This window comes from Gallinula chloropus, assembly GCF_964237585.1.
Source record: "Gallinula chloropus genome assembly, chromosome: 1".
In the NCBI taxonomy this organism is placed as follows: Eukaryota; Metazoa; Chordata; class Aves; order Gruiformes; family Rallidae; genus Gallinula; species Gallinula chloropus.
In genome coordinates, this window is record NC_140085.1 from 47469300 (window position 1) to 47486661 (window position 17362).

Consider the following 17362-nt stretch of genomic DNA (forward strand, 5'->3'; position numbering starts at 1 on the left):
GTGATGCCTTTGTGCTTTTATATTAATTACCTCATTTGTTACCAACATAACTGTCTAATCTCTTTATCATCCTGGATTTGTAGCACATCAGGGGTGTACCTCAGTGATTTTTGACTTGGAGTTGAGCACATGTTCACAGGATTTATTCATAAAGGGTAAGTATGTGGAGGGAGAATGGTCTTGGAATACATCTTTCAGGAATGCTTAATTTGAAGGTCCTATTCTAGCTCTTTTTTTTTTTTTTTTAATAAGTTAGTGAGATTCTCTGTGTTATGAAACCATATTATACATCAGAACTTTTATATATGCATGAGTTTGAGGACGCTGAGCTGCATCTCTTCTTTGGGGACTATTCCTGCATGTCATGTGTTAAGTCTTGCTTCTGATGTATATTTTCATTTCATTTTTCCTCCCCAGATTTGGATATTGCCTTGCTTTGTAGTTCTTCCCTGTGTAAATGAGGAGACAAGGTTTTAATTCTGAATGAGCCCATCTATTTTGGGATTTCTTCTGCAGCAATCGACTAGGGATTCTAACAGCAAAGCTTCTTCCATTGCATACAGTCTTAATCATCTGCAGACCAAGTTTGTCCTCTAGAATGAACAAGGAAGAGGTAGAAGAGTAATTAAGACTGGATTTGTGTCTCATTGCTGATAACTTAATTATACTATGGCTGAAGTATTAACTCATTGTAAATATTGCAGATTGTTTCTTGGAGATACGTATTTGTGGTGACCTAACTAGGAAAACCAGTATAAACTCAATCAGAGTTTATACTTCATCACATACTACACTTGCAAGCTTTGATACTGACAGCAATGAAGTAAGAATAGAGAAGTCACTCCAAGGGATTTAAGAAATAAACCAAACTTTATGTATTATTAAAATCTATGAAGACAGTGAGTAACATTTCTTTGCTTGGATGAAGGATGTATAAAGTATCCTTTTCATTGTAGAAGAAAGGATCAGAGAGCAGGAAAGGGTTATCAAAGAAAGCAATAATCTGTTTGCAGTAGTATTGTTTACGTGGGTTTTGCTTGCTTAAGCAGTTACCTGAGTTTGTGCTAACCAAAGTATCTTCTGAAATCCACACCTGATGAGGAGAACAATCACAAAAATTAGAAATGAAAGTATGAAATTTCTGCTGTTTGATTTGAGAAATACATTGTGTATCAGCTATTTGTGTGGAGAGCACTTTGTTTTCCCTTTGCTGTGGCTGTCTGACCAAAAAATTTAGTTCAAATAGATGCTTTTTTGTTGGAGTAATTTTCTATAAATTTGGCTCCTGAGGTTTTCTCAACATGCCTTGAAAACAAGAAGTAAAAATCCAAGGTAAATTGTTCAGCTACAATGTTTTGTTATTCTTTGCTGTGCAAGTATGGTATTTTTAGAACTTTTCACATAGCAATTACTGTTTTGCTTTTTGATTCCTACCCATTACCCCTGACATTTTGCCTGTAACATGGCTCAGTTAGTTATGCTGTGTGAATTGACAGACACTCCAGTTCTAAATGTGCAGCTTCTTTTGTCAGCTAAGCTAATGATGGCTAATAAGTAGGGATGCTGGAGGGGCATGCCAAAGAGGCAATGATGGGAGAGAAGGGGAAAATTATTCCTTTGTTTATGGCTCTGTCTGCTCTTTTGTAAAAAAAACAGTATAATTATACTTGAGAGTGTAAATAACTCTGCTTCAAAGGTCTGTGCTCAGTTAAATAGTCTCCAGTAGATAGCAGGTTTTGCTATTTAAAAGACCTACAGGTGAGTAGATGGGCAAGCTTTGTGCTTTTGCTGTAGTATTTTGTAATTTGGGGATTTCTTTGTTTTGTTTTGTTCCAGTGTGGTTTACATATGCTTTCATGTATATCCTAATACCAAATTATTATTTTTAATCCTTTTTTTTAATCTTTACAGTGCCTGTAGGGGTGAGCTTCGCCTTCCATCATGCAACAGTTACGAGCACGGGGTAGAGAGCATCTTGTAATGGTGAAATCCCCAAGGTACATGATGTTAAAAGGATTCATGCTAGATAGTGGAAGGGTAAGTAAGGCAGGAAATATCTCCTCCAAGTGCTTCACATAACTTTCTGTCTGCAAGTGACAGTCCACACAACTCTTCTTGCAGTAGGTGATTCCAAGCAGTGGTTCCACAACTGCTTAAAATGGAATTGGGGTAAGGGCCTTTGCACAGCAGCTGTACAGCTTAAAGACCACTCTGTCAAATGGTCTTTAAGTGTTATCTCTAGATAACATTCCATAGGACTGCCTAGCAGATGCAACTCACTGAGGTATTTCAGCAAACACACTGATACAGCTTGAGTTCTGGTGGAGGAGCTCTGATGATAAAAGGACTCTGTCTTCACCGGGACCATAAAAGGCATTGATACAAGCGCTAGTCAGTCTCAAAACTCACGTTTCGGCAAAGATCTTTTGTTTGGATCAACACAAACTGTTCTGGAGATCTAAAAGGTCTTACTGGTTTTGTTGAGAACCACTTTGAGGATAAGAAAGATGGTACACGTAGGAAATAGTGAGGCTGTAGGAAGCAAAAATCTTTGAACATGGATGAACACCAATGTTATTTTATCTTTACTCACTCTTTTGTCATAATACAGTTAAAACTTAAGAGCAGTGAAAAGGAAAATACAGGCAATTCTTCCTAACCAGAGAAAAAGAAAAATACTTGGTAAACACGTAGGGGTAAAAACGGCCAACACTTGTCTTCCATATTTGAAGCTCAGAGGTTTATCCCCATTCTGGAGGGGATATCATATCCCGCTCCGTCTAGGGTGAAAAAAGCCTTTCTGCCAGAATGTTGACAGTAACTAGGAGGTGGATCAGTGATACCTGGACTTGTCTTTAAGTACAGTAGTTCACAAAGGTCAGCCAGAAGAGGTGGAGGGGCAGTACGCCACCTCGCAGATTGAAGATACATAGTTGTGGTTTTGTTTGTCAGCACACTGCTGTAACACATCTTTTGATAGGGTTGCAGCATCTTTTCCACAGTGCATGCTGTTCTGGCTCTGTGAGGTTTGAGAACAACCAGCCTTGCACAGTCATGCCCATGAGTACTTTGCCAGTGTTATATACCACGAATGATGAAGTAAGTGAGATCAAAAAGCATCCCCTTGCAGGAGGAGAGGACCATTGTAATGTTGTATCTTATGAGACCATGTTCTGGAGTGGAATATTAATGATGTGTAGATTAGTCTAAAGGTGTAAACTGTATAGTGGGAAAATCAGACTTGAAAACTTTGGTTTGAGGTATCAAAAAGGCATCACATGACTTAGCAAGGTTGGGCAGATTTGTCATCATGACGGGATGAAGACCCACACACGTTATGGCAGTACAAAACCTGTCTCGAAATTGAGAGATTCTCACACGTTGTAAAGAATGTGTGGAGTGGGCTCTGCCTTTCTCTTGTCCCTTCACCTCCCCAGGTGTTCAGATCAGGAGAGGGATACAGAGTTACATCCAGGGAAGATGAGCAGCGCTGCCAATATTTAAGTGCTTCAGGACAGCTGAGTAGATTTTACATTAAACATGTAAAGCCAAGTTGTTGCTGTGTAGGTGATACACTTTAGCAACGTAGAAAAGTGTCTCACGAAGTTTGATTCTGTGAGAAAGGAGAGGAGGGTGCCAAAGCAGATAAATAGTGCTTGTGTTTGTTTACATGATCCTTCTTTTCTTGAAGTGTTTCTCTTGCAGATTTGATAACTAATGCGGGTGAAAGCTGGTAGGCAGGAGATGGTCCTTCTGTGGAAGTCTTCCATGCAGGGTGAGTCAGCAATGGCAACTTCATTAAAACCTTGGTGCTGCCAAGTAGGGGCTGTAAAGATTCTGATGGACTGGGACTGAAGCCCCATGCACGTGTTGAACTAGTGCCAAAAAAGTGGGGAGTGTCCTGTTGGCATCATATTATGGTTCAGACGACCAGTTATTTTTTGCCTGAAGTCATATCTATCCCAGTAGAATTGCATCCTCCATGTCCAAAACCAGAAAGGATACTGTTGAGAGGCACCAAGTTGCACTTCTGAGCTGAAAAATGCAAGGGAAACATGATCTCTGAGGTTGTAGAAGCATGTGCTGAGGACTGATCAAATGGCCCAGACAATGCTACGTTACTTTGAAACAATATGGGCTAGTATATTCAACGTGGAGGGGTTGAGGATCCTGATTTCAAACTGTCATAAGGTCAGTGAGAAATGATTTGGAAGTGTAAGGTCCCTGATGTTAAGCTTGCCCTGATCTTTGTGCCATTGCTCAAAGGTACCATCTCAAAGAACGACATGTGTTCTGTGCCAGAGCCTGGACAGCAAAAACCTCTCGTACCTTCTTACTGGGAGTAAGAGGATCTCAAGCACTTGATGAATCCTGCCTCTGTGTTAGTAACTTGAGGTGGAGACACCATCTTCAGTATGGGCACTAGGAAATTAAGCTCAGTGGTTCTTTGAAATTCTATAGAGTCTGAGGTGTGGGGAGGCTTTTCTGCTGATGTAGAGCAGAAGCTTTTAATTTCAGATCTGCTGAGAGGTCAGGTCCTGGCACTGCAGCGCACTGTTGTGATTGATTCAGGCTGTACTTTGAGTCCTTGGTCAGTAGGTTGTAGGAATTGACGGTGGTGGTGCTGCTGTCTTTTTAATGGAACCATTTTGGACATGCCACTTCCTGTTTTTATCAGTGTGAAGTTTAAGACCTGACACCTTAAAGATGGAGTGTTATTACCAAATGTGCCCAAGGCGGAGCTGGAAGATGAGTCTCAGGAAAAAGCCATGTAAGTAGATCTTACTAGAGAGAATAAAGCATGAGTTTAAACTACAAAAAGGTGGTTAAATGATGCAAATACCAGTAAGGAACACTGCACTACTGGAGGGATGTCCAGCTACAGAATGCTGTACTCCACCTGCCGGAAAGAAGAAACTGGAGAAGTGCCAGACTTACGTGTGCACCAGGCACGTGAGAGTATGGACACCATCAAGCTCTCTTTGGCTAAGTTGTCTCCAGTTATAAAATGTTCGTACAGCTGCAGATCAGATAGAACATGTGCATTATCACTCAGAAGATAACATGCTTGCTGTCATAAATTAGATTTTATTATTATTGTTAGTCTCCTGACAACATTTATAATTTCCAGTCACTTTTATACTTTGTGCACCAAGGCATATGATTTAGTGTGCCGCTCCCTCTTTAATATCACAGACTGAGTTCAACAGCATTAACAAATTGGCATCTTGTAAGACTGCAGAAGCTGATGGCAGCATCGCATAAGCAATATAACTAGAGAGTAATTCCTCATGGACAAGTACACAAATTACCAGGTGGCCTCAACAGTTCATACAGTTTATCTTTTTTTTAATTGGAAATTGAAGTTACTGGGCCTGTCAGATTCTCAAGATCTAGTTCTAGACCAAGTGCACTGCACAAAGTTCAGCTGTTTAAGTAGCTGTTTTTCAGTTAAGAGATCAGCATGATGGATGTTCCCTGATGGGGAAGAAGGAGTTGGAAAGTACTTGGCCTGTTCTACCGGATTTCCTTAGCAAAGTTACCCTCTCTGGACCTTAATTTACTTTCTACAAGTAAGAACAGGTGCACCCATCTCTGATTTCCTAGTCATAAATTAATTGCAGAACTAACCGCTGTTTAAGGGAAGCAAACACAACAGCACTAGAGCAAACATAAGAATGAATTGGTAAGTCGGTTTGAGGGAAGCTTTGCTCAGTGGATGGCTGTTACAGGCGGCCAAAGATAATCCTACCTACTCGTGACCCCTGGCACTCTCCTACACACTGGACTTGTTCTGTGTGATCGGCAAAGGCAAGTGTTTGTCTCGGGCTGGACTAGCTCAGAGATGTGGGTGCAGCTGCCTCTCAGAAACGTGTTGCGGTAAAATCCTCCAGATCTCGAATATGGCTGTAATGGCTGTCTAAAAATAATCCTCAACAAAGGGCGTCCTTCGCAGGCGAAGCTGGAAGTGCCCTGCTTTCGCTCTGTCAGAGTGTCAGGCTAGCATCAGTGAACTTGAAAGCAGCGGCCTCGCCCCGGGGCCGCGAAAGAGCTAACTTTCAAGCAAATTTTGTACGTCCAAAGCTCGGGCTTGGACTTCCCCCAGAGAAGTAATAAATACCGCCCGCTTGTAGTTTCCAGCCCTGGTTTTGTAACAACCCGCGTCCCGCCCCCGTGTCGTTCACCCCGCGCTGAGGCGTTTCAGTGTTTTCGGTGGCCTGGCTGCCGCCGGGCCCGGCCGGCCCTAGGCGGGAACGCGCTGCGCCGACCGCCGCGTTCCCGCCCTGTCCCCCGAGGCGAGGCGCGGCCCAGCCCGGCCCCACCCCGCCTACCGGAGCGCCCCGTGCCGGCTGGTGCCAGCCCGCCCAGCCCTCCGCCATCCGGGAGCGGGTGAGCGGCGGCGCGCAGGCCCCGCCCCGCGGCGGCGGCGGCGGGGCTGGGCGGTGCCTGGCGCCCTCACGTCCCTTCCCTCCCTCCTTCCCTCTCCTCCCCCCCCGTCGGCGCAGCGCTGTGGTGAAGCCGCATTGTTTGTGCCGAGGGGGGAGGGGAGCTTCTCAGCCCCGGGAGCTGAGCGCCGAGCCCGCAGCCGGACGGCGACCTGCGCCGCGCCTCACGAATGCGCCGCGCCCGGCTGCAGCAGCAGCCCCGCACCCAGCGCCGGGTCGCCGTCGCGGGTAGCGCGGCCCTCTCAGCGCCCGCTCGCCCGCCCGCGGCTGCCGGACGCGGGGACAGGCGGCAGCACCGGCGGGACCTCCGCCATTAAACCGGCCGCAGCGTCGGCCGCAGAGGCGGAGCGGGAGGTCTGTCAGCCGCGCTTCGGCGGCTCCCACAGCGTGAGTGAACCCGGGCGGGTGGCGGGGGTCGGCGGGTGGGGGCTGTGGGGCCGGGAGCCGGCGGGTTCCGCCGCGGCGAGACGGAGACCGGCGTCGGCGGCAGTGGGGGGGGGGTTTGGGGGGGAAGGGCAGAGCGGGCTGGGCACGGCAGCGGGGGAGGGCGCGGGAGAGAGAGGCGGGCGGGCGGGGAGGCTGCGCGGGGGGGAGCCGAGCGCGGCGGTCTGGGGGAGGGCGCCGATCGAGCTGTTTTGTCAGCCGCCATATTTGTGGGCCGAGTATTTTCGCGGAGGGGAGGGAGGTGACTGTTGGGAAGGGCCGGAGATGATGGGCCCGGGCAGGAACCATCCTCCCGGGGGCCGGGAGGGGGGGAATGCCGGGGCCGGGCAAGAACCATCGGCGCGGAGGGGTGTGTGCACGCTGGAGGCTCCCTGGGCGTGGGCAGGAAGTGTTCGCGCAGAACCGGCGAGGGCGGGCCCGTGGGCAGGCCCCGTGCGCGGGGCGGCGGAGCCCTGCCGGTAGCCGGGATGGCTGCGCGATCCCGGGGGGCGCGGGGGAGGGGAGGCGCTGCCGCCGCTGGCGGCGGAGGCAGGGGCGGGGGCGGTCTTCCGCCGGCTCGGGGGGGTGGGGGGGAGCGCGGTTCTGGTGATCCCGCGTCGCGTAGGCGCCCGCGGGCCCCTCGGCCGGCCTGCGCGCACTCCGGGGCTGCGCGTTGCCCGGGGGGGGGGATCGCTCTGGCTCCTCAGACGAAGTTGGGGGGCGGTGTCCGCCCCCAATGCGCGTAGGCGCTGTTTGCTCGCCCTCCCGCATTGTCTTGCACCGCCGAGCATTCCTGTGCCTTTTCTCTTTCTAATGGTCTGCATGCGAGCTGTCCGCGGGGAATGGCTCTCCCCTTCCCCTTGAGCGGGGCGCCCGGGGCGCTCGGTGTGAAGAGGAGGAAGGTAGCCGGGGACAGAGAATTGCGAGAGGGGGTTCGCGATCAGAAAGCCTGCGTACGTCATCACCCTCGCCCCGTCGGTTTCAGCTGCCCAGCGCGTCGATACAAAGTACTTCTCTCCCCTCGTACCCCGCGCTGTCTTCGTGCGCCTCTGCGGCCGTGAGGCAGAGCGCCTGCTGCCCGCTGTCTTCTTCCCAAGCTGCTGCTGTAACACTGAGAGAGGGGAAAGCCGCGGATAACTTCCCTATTCTTATTTCCTGCGGTCTTTTGAGTTGTTTTAAGAGGCAGGAAAGTGCTAACAGAAGTTCATCAGAGTAACTTCGTTTTGCTGCTGGTGTGGTTATCTCTTAGTAACTGGGTGGAAACTCCCTTTGTTTACTCTTCCAAACTTCAGCCCGTGCTCTGTGCTCCTGTGTCTCTACAGGATGGCGTGGGGGTGGGGAGAAAGATGTCCGGTAATTAACTAGGGAAAGAGAATCGATTGCCAGTCATGAATTTGCTATGCAGAAATGCTGTCTTCCTCGGGAATATTCATAGCACGTTTCTGTAGACAAGAAGAACTTGGTGGAAACAAAACATTGTTGAGGCTTTCGGAGCCTCTTAAGTTGCTCACACAAAGTTTCTGTGAAATTTGGCCCGAGTTCCAATTCTGCACTCGTTGCATTGTATCTGTTCTGCCTTTGACTGTGATTTGCTACGTAATATAGTTTTACTTACAGTTGAGTGTTACAGGGAAGGTGGCTAACTCAATCATTTTTTTTTATCATTCTGGTTCATACGGTTTATTTCAGTTTTATGGTAGTAGCCGTAAATCTTAAAGCAAGATCACTTGTGCTTTTAAGTATTTTCTTCCTGTTCTTACTGCCAGCTTGCTGCCATGCTTAAGAAACCCAGGAACAGAGCAGGATGGAGAGCTTGGAAACATGTTTTTCTGTGTTACTGGATTAAATTAGGTAGTGAAGTATGGACAAGTTGCACTTTTTTTTTTTTTAATTTCTGAAGCCCACCTCTCTTCTCTCCCCCAGTATTTTGTTCAAAACAATCACTGTCCTTAAAAGCCACTGTGAACAGATACACAAGCAGCCCACATGTAGGAAAGGACATTAAAAAAAAGTACAGACTTTTACATTCACAGAGGATTAAAGTGCAATCGTGTGAAGTAAACATAATGTAAATGATCTGTTTTTTCTTGATTAGTGACTAAATTCAAGACAGATATTTTAAAAAAACCCTATTCTGATCTGTAGTATCTGTGTATCTGCTGTACATTGATATACATCTGTATGTTTTAGCTGAAGAATACCTCATTATTTGATAGCAACTATAAACACAAATCAAAGCCACTGTGTTACCTTTGGCCTCTGAATTAGAAAATCTATAGTGAAACTGGAAACTAACTTAATTTCAGTTAAATTATCTGTGTGTCTTTGTTTCCATTTATTTGACCTTCTGTAGTAGTATCAGTGGTTTAAACTTTTCTGCAGTTAAGAAATCAAAGAAGTTAGAATGATTTAACCCTGTGTTGCTTAACAGAATTAAATTACTAATTGTTTCTTCCAAACTTGTTTTAAGATGTGGAGCCTATTTTATTAAAACGTTGTTTATGTAGAGCAGATCAGAGGTCTGTCATGATTAAACACTGACTGTTGTCTGTTTTTGTGCTTTTTTGCTATAAAAACAAGTAATAAAGAGTTAAAGAATACTTGTGTGAAAGATCTGTGAGTGACATAATTTTTGCATGAGCAGTAAAAAACGGCTTAGATTCATCTTTTTAATTTCTTTGGGAAAACAAGGTCAGTTTGTGAGAGCTGATAGACCCTCACAAGAACTAACTTTAGTGCTAGCTGCTTAAATTATTTAGTCTTCTTGTGAAAGGAGTCCTTCAGTACTTTGAAGGTGCACCTTGGAGATTGGCATCATAGGCTAAGCAAAAGGCAGTCTGCACGGAGTTGTTTATGTAATTGCTCCAGTCCTTGCTGTTGTTTTCTTGAAACAGATATGCTAGTCTTTAATGATAATTGTGTTTTGATCTTCGTGTTTCTCTGCTGTTTTGACTAGTTGCCTTATTTTAACTTATACAGAACACTGACTTCCAGTGCTGAATTTCTGACTCAGCGGAGCCCTAAGAACACTTTAAACCAGTGATTAAAAGAGGGGTCTTTTCTGTAGCTGAGGTTGAATTTTGCTCTTTATTAATGATGTATTCGGAAGGAAGGGATGGAACTTTTAAACTTGACCTTATCAGTTGGTTTTATATTTTTAACCCTCACAGGGAAAAAAAACCCAACAACCCAGTCAGTACTGAAATGTCAAAAGGTGTAAGTGTGGAAGCTTTTCATTAGGAATTTTGTGATTGAAATCATGCTTATCCTAGTTGTGGTGCTTCATAGGGGCTGTGTGTGTATACACAAAAAGCTATCTTTTTGTATGGTATTTGGAACAGTCTTTTTCCCGTAGGTGTTAAACTTGAAAATATCTGGAGAGTTTGAGATCGGATTTAAAGACACGAAGATTTTTTTTATCTACTCCAGTTGCTTTGGAGTCAAATTGCTTTACAGGTGGAATATTTCCTGGTTGCAGTTCATACTGCACCATATCAGGCACTGCAAGTTCAATTGTGTTCTTGCCATTTTGTAAAGAAATTGAAAAAAGAATTGAGAAAACTAGAAAAGTAAAGGGCTGTCAAACCCAGGCTTACCAAAGGTGTGTATTTCAACCTTTAAATATAGGTCTAGTAATGGAGCTGTTAAGGTGACTATTTCAAATTACACTGGAAAACATTGTGGTGAAAACTTGTTTTTCCTTCACAACTATGTAGTAGTTCTGAGCAGAGATCTGGAGGAAGTAAATTCCAACTGCAGGTACCCTTAAAAGGTATTAGGAAATACTGTATTAAAGGTTTTCTTACAATGTAACAACAGGTGTGATTCTTTTCCTCTGGCACTTCTGAAATGTGTGGTTTTTTTTCCTCAGTCTTAGAAACAACTCTTCTGTAGGGCTTTTGTATAAAGGATTTTGTTACTGAGGAGTTTTATTATTAGGTTAGGTTTATATAAAATAATGTGAGCAGTCCTATTAAGTAAGGGTCACTGGTTTGGAGTTTTTTTTCCTTAGTTGAGTAGATAGGTTGGGGGCTGTCGATCTGGAGGGTGGGTTTTTTTCTTGCTGTGATAAAACTGATGTTATAATATGAATGTTAGGAGTTCACTGTATTAACTGTTGCTCTGATTTTTAGGTAAACATTACCAAATGAGGAGAAAAGGAAGATGTCATCGAGTATCGGCAGCAAGGCATTCCTCTTCCCCATGCAGTATTAAGCACTCCCCCACTCGAGAAACCTTGACGTACGCTCAAGCTCAAAGAATGGTTGAAATAGAAATTGAAGGTCGCCTGCATAGGATCAGTATCTTTGATCCTTTAGAGATTATATTAGAAGATGATCTTACAGCCCAGGAAATGAGCGAATGCAACAGCAATAAGGAAAACAGTGAAAGGCCACCGGTTTGTCTAAGAAGCAAGCGGCATAAAAATAACAAAGTGAAAAAGAAAAATGAAGCTCTTCCCAGCTCACACGGCATACCTGCTACAACAACTCCTCTCCCAGAACCAAAAGTACGGATTGTTGAGTACAGTCCCCCTTCGGCTCCTCGGAGACCTCCGGTCTATTACAAATTCATTGAGAAGTCAGCAGAAGAACTCGATAACGAAGTTGAGTATGACATGGATGAAGAGGACTATGCCTGGTTAGAAATAATAAACGAGAAGCGGAAAAGCGATGGAGTCTCAGTTGTTTCCCAAAATATGTTTGAATTCCTTATGGATAGGTTTGAAAAAGAGTCTTATTGTGAGAACCAAAAACAGGGTGATCATCAGTCTTTAATTGATGAAGATGCGGTGTGTTGTATATGCATGGATGGTGAATGTCAGAACAGCAATGTAATCCTGTTTTGTGATATGTGTAATTTAGCAGTACATCAGGAATGCTATGGGGTGCCATATATACCTGAGGGCCAGTGGCTCTGTAGACACTGTCTGCAGTCCCGTTCTCGGCCTGTAGACTGTGTGCTGTGCCCAAACAAGGGAGGTGCCTTTAAAAAGACTGATGATGATCGTTGGGGACACGTTGTGTGTGCTTTGTGGATTCCAGAAGTTGGATTTGCCAATACGGTTTTTATTGAGCCAATTGATGGTGTCAGGAACATTCCCCCAGCCAGATGGAAGTTAACGTGCTACCTCTGTAAACAGAAAGGTGTTGGTGCCTGCATCCAGTGCCACAAAGCGAACTGCTATACTGCATTCCATGTGACATGTGCTCAAAAGGCCGGTCTGTATATGAAAATGGAACCTGTGAAAGAACTAACTGGCAGTGGGACAACGTTCTCTGTAAAAAAGACTGCCTACTGCGATGTACATACTCCACCAGGTTGCACGCGGAGGCCTCTAAATATTTATGGAGAAGCTGAAATAAAAAACGGTGTTTGTAGAAAGGAGGGATCAGTCAGAACTGCTAGGTCTACATCCAAAGTCAGAAAAAAGACAAAAAAGGCCAAGAAAACAGTGGTTGAACCCTGTACGGTTATGCCAACAGTATCTGCTCCTTATATCCCCCCTCAGAGGTAAGCAAACCATCCAAGTGAGAGAAACCTTTACTTAATTACCTGTTTAATATTAAAATCGATGCTTTTAGATGCCAACCTGAAATTTTGTGTGCATTTCCTCTATGCTTACCTTAAAGGCTGTACTTACATGTTTAATGTAAATTATGTATGTTGTACTTTTGGGAAATTGCATTAAAAATGCAGTAACTTCCCCAGAGAAATTAGTAAGTGGTCAAGGGCTCTGTCTTGTCTTCAGAAACTTTATTTTTTTTGTCAGACCAAATCATACTGTGTGTTCAGTTTTTGTCATTCACTGTGCTTTTGACAACTAACTCCTGAATTCCGAATAACGTGTGTGGCTGATCTTCATATTAAAAACCAGCCAAGCTCCAGGTTAACTGTATCCATAAGATGAGAATCTGAACTTCTCTTCCTACTTTTAAGAACCTCAACTTGAAAATTGCATTTGCAGTAGAGGACTTGGATCTTCTTCATTTCACCTAAATGAAGTATGAACTAGTACTGTTAGGTCAAGTAGTGCTAAGAAACACTCCAGGAAGTATTTTCTTTCTGGGGCAGAGTAAATTTTCAGGTTTTTTTCCAAAATCTGCATTTTTTTTCTTCTGTAAATGCAATAGTGTTTATCAGGACTTGGATGAATTCGGTACCTTGTATGCTCTTTTTTTTTTTTTAAGAGAAGTTAGCAAGTTAAGTGATGTTAAGTTAGTTGGCTAATGTCATGGAACCTGAAATGAATGCACTCTGCAATTCAGTTGATGCTATCAAATATCTCTCCTGTAACTTCACTGAAGTGTTTATGTTTGAACAAAAAATAACTCATGCATGTGACAGTTTTATTCATGTGTTTGCTTTTACTAATAGATTCTTTGTAAGAAGTTCTGCTTCAGTTAATTTTTATATTAGCATGTCTTGCAGGAGCTTTTCTTATGCAAATACAAAGTATGAATGCCAGAAATGAAATAACTTTTTCTATTTCACATGCCATATTTTTGTATTTTAACAGTGGTGATCAGAGGGCTGGCAGATAGCTTTAGATCTGGGCAGGCTAGAGAAGTGATGCATCAGATAGCAGGGATGTTTCAAGTCGTGTTTTCATAAGTAATAGAGTTGAAACAGAATGAAGATTTTGATCCTTATTTCAACTCATTGTGAACTGTCGGCTATATCTTAATTTAAAAGAACAGTAGCATGTCTTTTCAGACTTGTTTCAGATAAACAGTTATAATGCATTTCAACAGTGGAGATAATTAGGTTCTTGGATATTGGCAATGACAGAAAGCTGTGGGGTAGGAACAGTTCCAGCTTTACTGAATGTTTGAGACCTAATATACTGGGCTGAGAAGTGCAAAATGGACTATTGGGACTAAACCCAAGCTTGTCTTTGTGGAGTATTTGTTTCATTTCTGGCATTTGCAACGTCCATATGCTTGTATAGCCCTTGAATTAAATTCTTCCTGATTTAAGAACAGTAGTTCAGAACGTTTCTCCAAACAGGAACCACTTCCAGGTGCAGGTTCGTTGTGCTGTGACAGGACTCTGAATGCTCAGTGAAGGGCTCTTAAAATAGTTGTACTGTTTTATGCAGCATGCTGTTTTTGAAAGCTGACTCCCAAGTCTGAGGTAGGAGACAATTAAGGCTGGGTAAATTAATCTAAATAAATACATGTTTTGAAACTGCAGCCTTTTCTTGTAATAGGTTTTGTTAATACAAGTAGCTACTTACTGACTGACTTTGACAAGCAGCCTTTAGCTCCTGTGTGGTGTTTGCAAATATCAGGTTGGTTGCATTGTTGTCTGCTGTGATTTGCTTGGTGAAATGGTATTTTTGTCTAGTGACATGCTGCAGAAAAGCTGAAGTTGACAGTAAGCAACTTGGGTTACTTAGGTACTGTTGGAGGGCGGGGAGTTGGTGTAAAAGGATTTGGATTTGTCATAACTAGGGCGATCCTGATAGCTGGTTTAGTGTGTTCTGCTTTTTTTTAAGACAAAGTAAGAAAGTGAACTGAGTGAGAGTTGAGGATTAAAATGCATGTCCTCTGTACCTTCGGCAGTTCTTTCCACTGGTAACTGATGAAAACCAGATCCTAGAAAGGTACTAACATCAGATTTACTTTTTTTTTTTTTAAGCAGTGTCATTAGATGCTCAGTAACATAAAGACTTTTTTCTTTTTTAATAATGACTACATTTCTTTTCAAGACTGAGAGTTTAAGCTTTCTTCTGTTTATGCTTGGTTTCCTGTTACTGGATACAAGTACAGTTCCTATATTCTGTGACAGAAGTGAAAAAAATGGGCACAACTTAAAACTGTTTTAAAGTTGAGCTTTATTATGAGTGGCTTGCCTTCATCTGAAGGAGAGTCTTGCTCAAGTACTCTTTGTAATGTGAATTAAAAAAGTAATAACTGATTTAAAAGCAAACCAGAAGTGGGCATATTAAAAGGAAGAAGAATTATGCTGCATACCCAGATCTCAGTTGTGTAATTTTATTTGGGTATTCTTCTTTTTTTTTTTTTCCAATTTCCCCTTAGAAAAATGTGTGTGTATATGTTAAATACATACCCATAAACTAATAATGAATGATTTGGATCGTTGTGCAGCAGTCTTCATTTAAATGATCCCTTTAATCTGTTTTTTAATGTGCTTTTTTTTCCCTTGGAGCTGAAACATGATTTGCCTTTCCAGAGATCTTACAGAAGAGCAATTAAGCTATTTAAATTATCGGAGAAGAAATGTGTGTGCTCAGCGTTTAAACCCTGGTGTTTTTTTCTGCAGAATTTGAAATGAACATGTTTTCAACATCTCTGGAAACTGAGGCCTGTGTGGAGATGTTTGCTTTGCTGATTAATAACTAGACTATAAGCTTCCTTGATGTTTACCTGGTTCTTTAGGGTTAGTAGCTGGAGAAGTAGAGAAATCTGATGATTATAGCGAGGAAGAAAATAGTTAGCTCCCAGAGCACACCTGCTGAAGCTTGAAGAAATGCCTGTAGTGCCTGAAGAGTTTTATGCTGTTCCTGTTTTTTTTAAATAACTTCCTTAATGTTCGGGATATGTTAAAAAAACTGGTGTAGAGCATCACGTGTCATAATTTCTGCAAAATATTAAGTAGTTTGTGAATTTCTGCATCATTTTATCTGTAGGTCACGTTTCTGTGCTAGTGCCTGCAATGATTTTGAGCCATGCACTTCTCAGTTACCAGCATTTCTTCCACAAATGTCCTAATACTGTAAGCTTTTTGCTGTTAAATTGCATAGATAGTGTCATCCTGTAGGTAATGTGTAATGTTCTTATATGCTCTCTCAGACATCTGGGAACTACTGGCTTAAGAGTTTAGGATCAGAAGTTTTTAACCATTGATGATAAGGAATAAGTGCTTGTTTCCCTAGCTGCTCTTTATTTTTTCTTTTTTCTTTTGCCTTCCCCCCTTTTTTTCTTTTCTTCTTTTCTTCTTTTTTTTAAAAAAAAGCTTAACATCTGTCTGTGCTGTTACCTTACCTAGGTGTTTTAGAAGGTTTGTACCCGCTTCCGAAGATGCAACAGGTCATGTGTAGAACCTTAAGGTGACATCAGGGCTGACTCCTTAGTAACTTGCTTAGCACTTTGAATAATGTTCCCCAGTGGTCCCATACATCTTACACATACATGATTCACATCGGGCCTTCTGGCTGCAGAAGTGTGTTGTCTCTTCACTAGGAAATGCCTTTTATTTTTATTTTTTTTTTAAATACAAAACTATTGAAGAATGTTATTTACGTTTGTCAGCTTTTACAAGCCTTTTATTTAAAGGCAGAAATGAGCTTAGTCTTAGGTGTGTCTGGTTATTACTTGCCAGAGCAGCTGTGTTACGTGGAGGGTGCAAGTGAGGAGGGACACTCCCTCAAACTGTACCTCTGTATGGTAGGGACAAGCAGACAGTTTCTGCACCTGTTGGCAAATGGTGACCGGAGAAGTGGCCTCCTGCTGCCACCAGCTAGTTGGGCTGATGACAGTGGCAAAGTTCTTGCAGTTTTTGTACTCCACTGATGTCTAATGGTTGAATTTTGCCTACTGGATATTTTTTCTTTTTCCTAAGAAAAGTGTTTTATTTAAATTGCAGGTCCAGTTAGGAAATGCTAACTTTCAGGTCTGACTTGCCAGTCTAAATCTAGCATCTTGTCTACGTTATTTACTTTATGCTGTGTCTCTGCTGCATTTCTTGGGGATTTTTAATTGTTTTTTCCTGTTACTGCTCATCCTTGTCCTTTTTAACAGCTGCCTTATCCAGTGAGTAGGATGGATACATACACAAAGAGAACAGTTGCAGCGTTACCTATCTGGTTTCTCTTACTTTTGTGTGCTTGATCCTTTAGTACATGTAACATTGTTTTGGTGTAGTCTCTTGATCTTGTGTGTGAGGCATTTAAAGTCTGATTGCTTGGTGAAAAGCAAAGCCAATGTCAATATTCATGTTCTTAAAAAAATGTTGTGAAACTAAAGATATTGTGGCTATATACTTGTGTGGAAATTGAATATGATATAAAATATTTAATCAATATTTTCACTGTAAACACTGTAATATGTTTTATAATACCATTCATTCAAGTATTGCTTTATTAAGTGGAGGCAGATATTTAAATATATATAAATATTTGCTTTCATCTTCTGTTTCAGTTTCTATGTGGTATATTTGTAGTGTCTGAAATTCAGAAAGCACTTGAAATGCAGTGCTTGTACAGAGAGCAAAAAATAAGCAAAGCAAGCCCCACTTTCATTATAAGTAGGAACAAGGCATTACACTTATCTTCCTTGTTGTGTGCATCAGTTGTATTGAATCATATTATCAAAAGAGAATTAAAAGATACTCACAAAAGTAAATAGTGGGCAGATAACTGAGAGCGAAAATTGGTGAGGCTCTTACAAAAAACATCTTCAGCTGTCTTTAGAAATCAGCATTTGTGTCCTGCACATTAACTGATTTTTCTGTATTGACCTTTGCTT

The 17362-nt window shown here is 42.7% G+C and overlaps 1 protein-coding gene across 1 annotated transcript in view; it reads left to right on the top strand.

The window, feature by feature from the left end:
- The first annotated feature begins 6749 nt into the window (after nucleotides 1–6749).
- Nucleotides 6750–17362, top strand: part of BRD1 (bromodomain containing 1) — a 60230-nt gene continuing 49617 nt past the window's right edge. The window contains exons 1-2 of the mRNA XM_084276375.1: nucleotides 6750–6833; nucleotides 11003–12383. Coding sequence (XP_084132501.1) covers nucleotides 11017–12383 — 1367 coding nt within the window. The 5' untranslated portion in view covers nucleotides 6750–6833; nucleotides 11003–11016. The remainder of the gene's footprint in view (nucleotides 6834–11002; nucleotides 12384–17362) is intronic.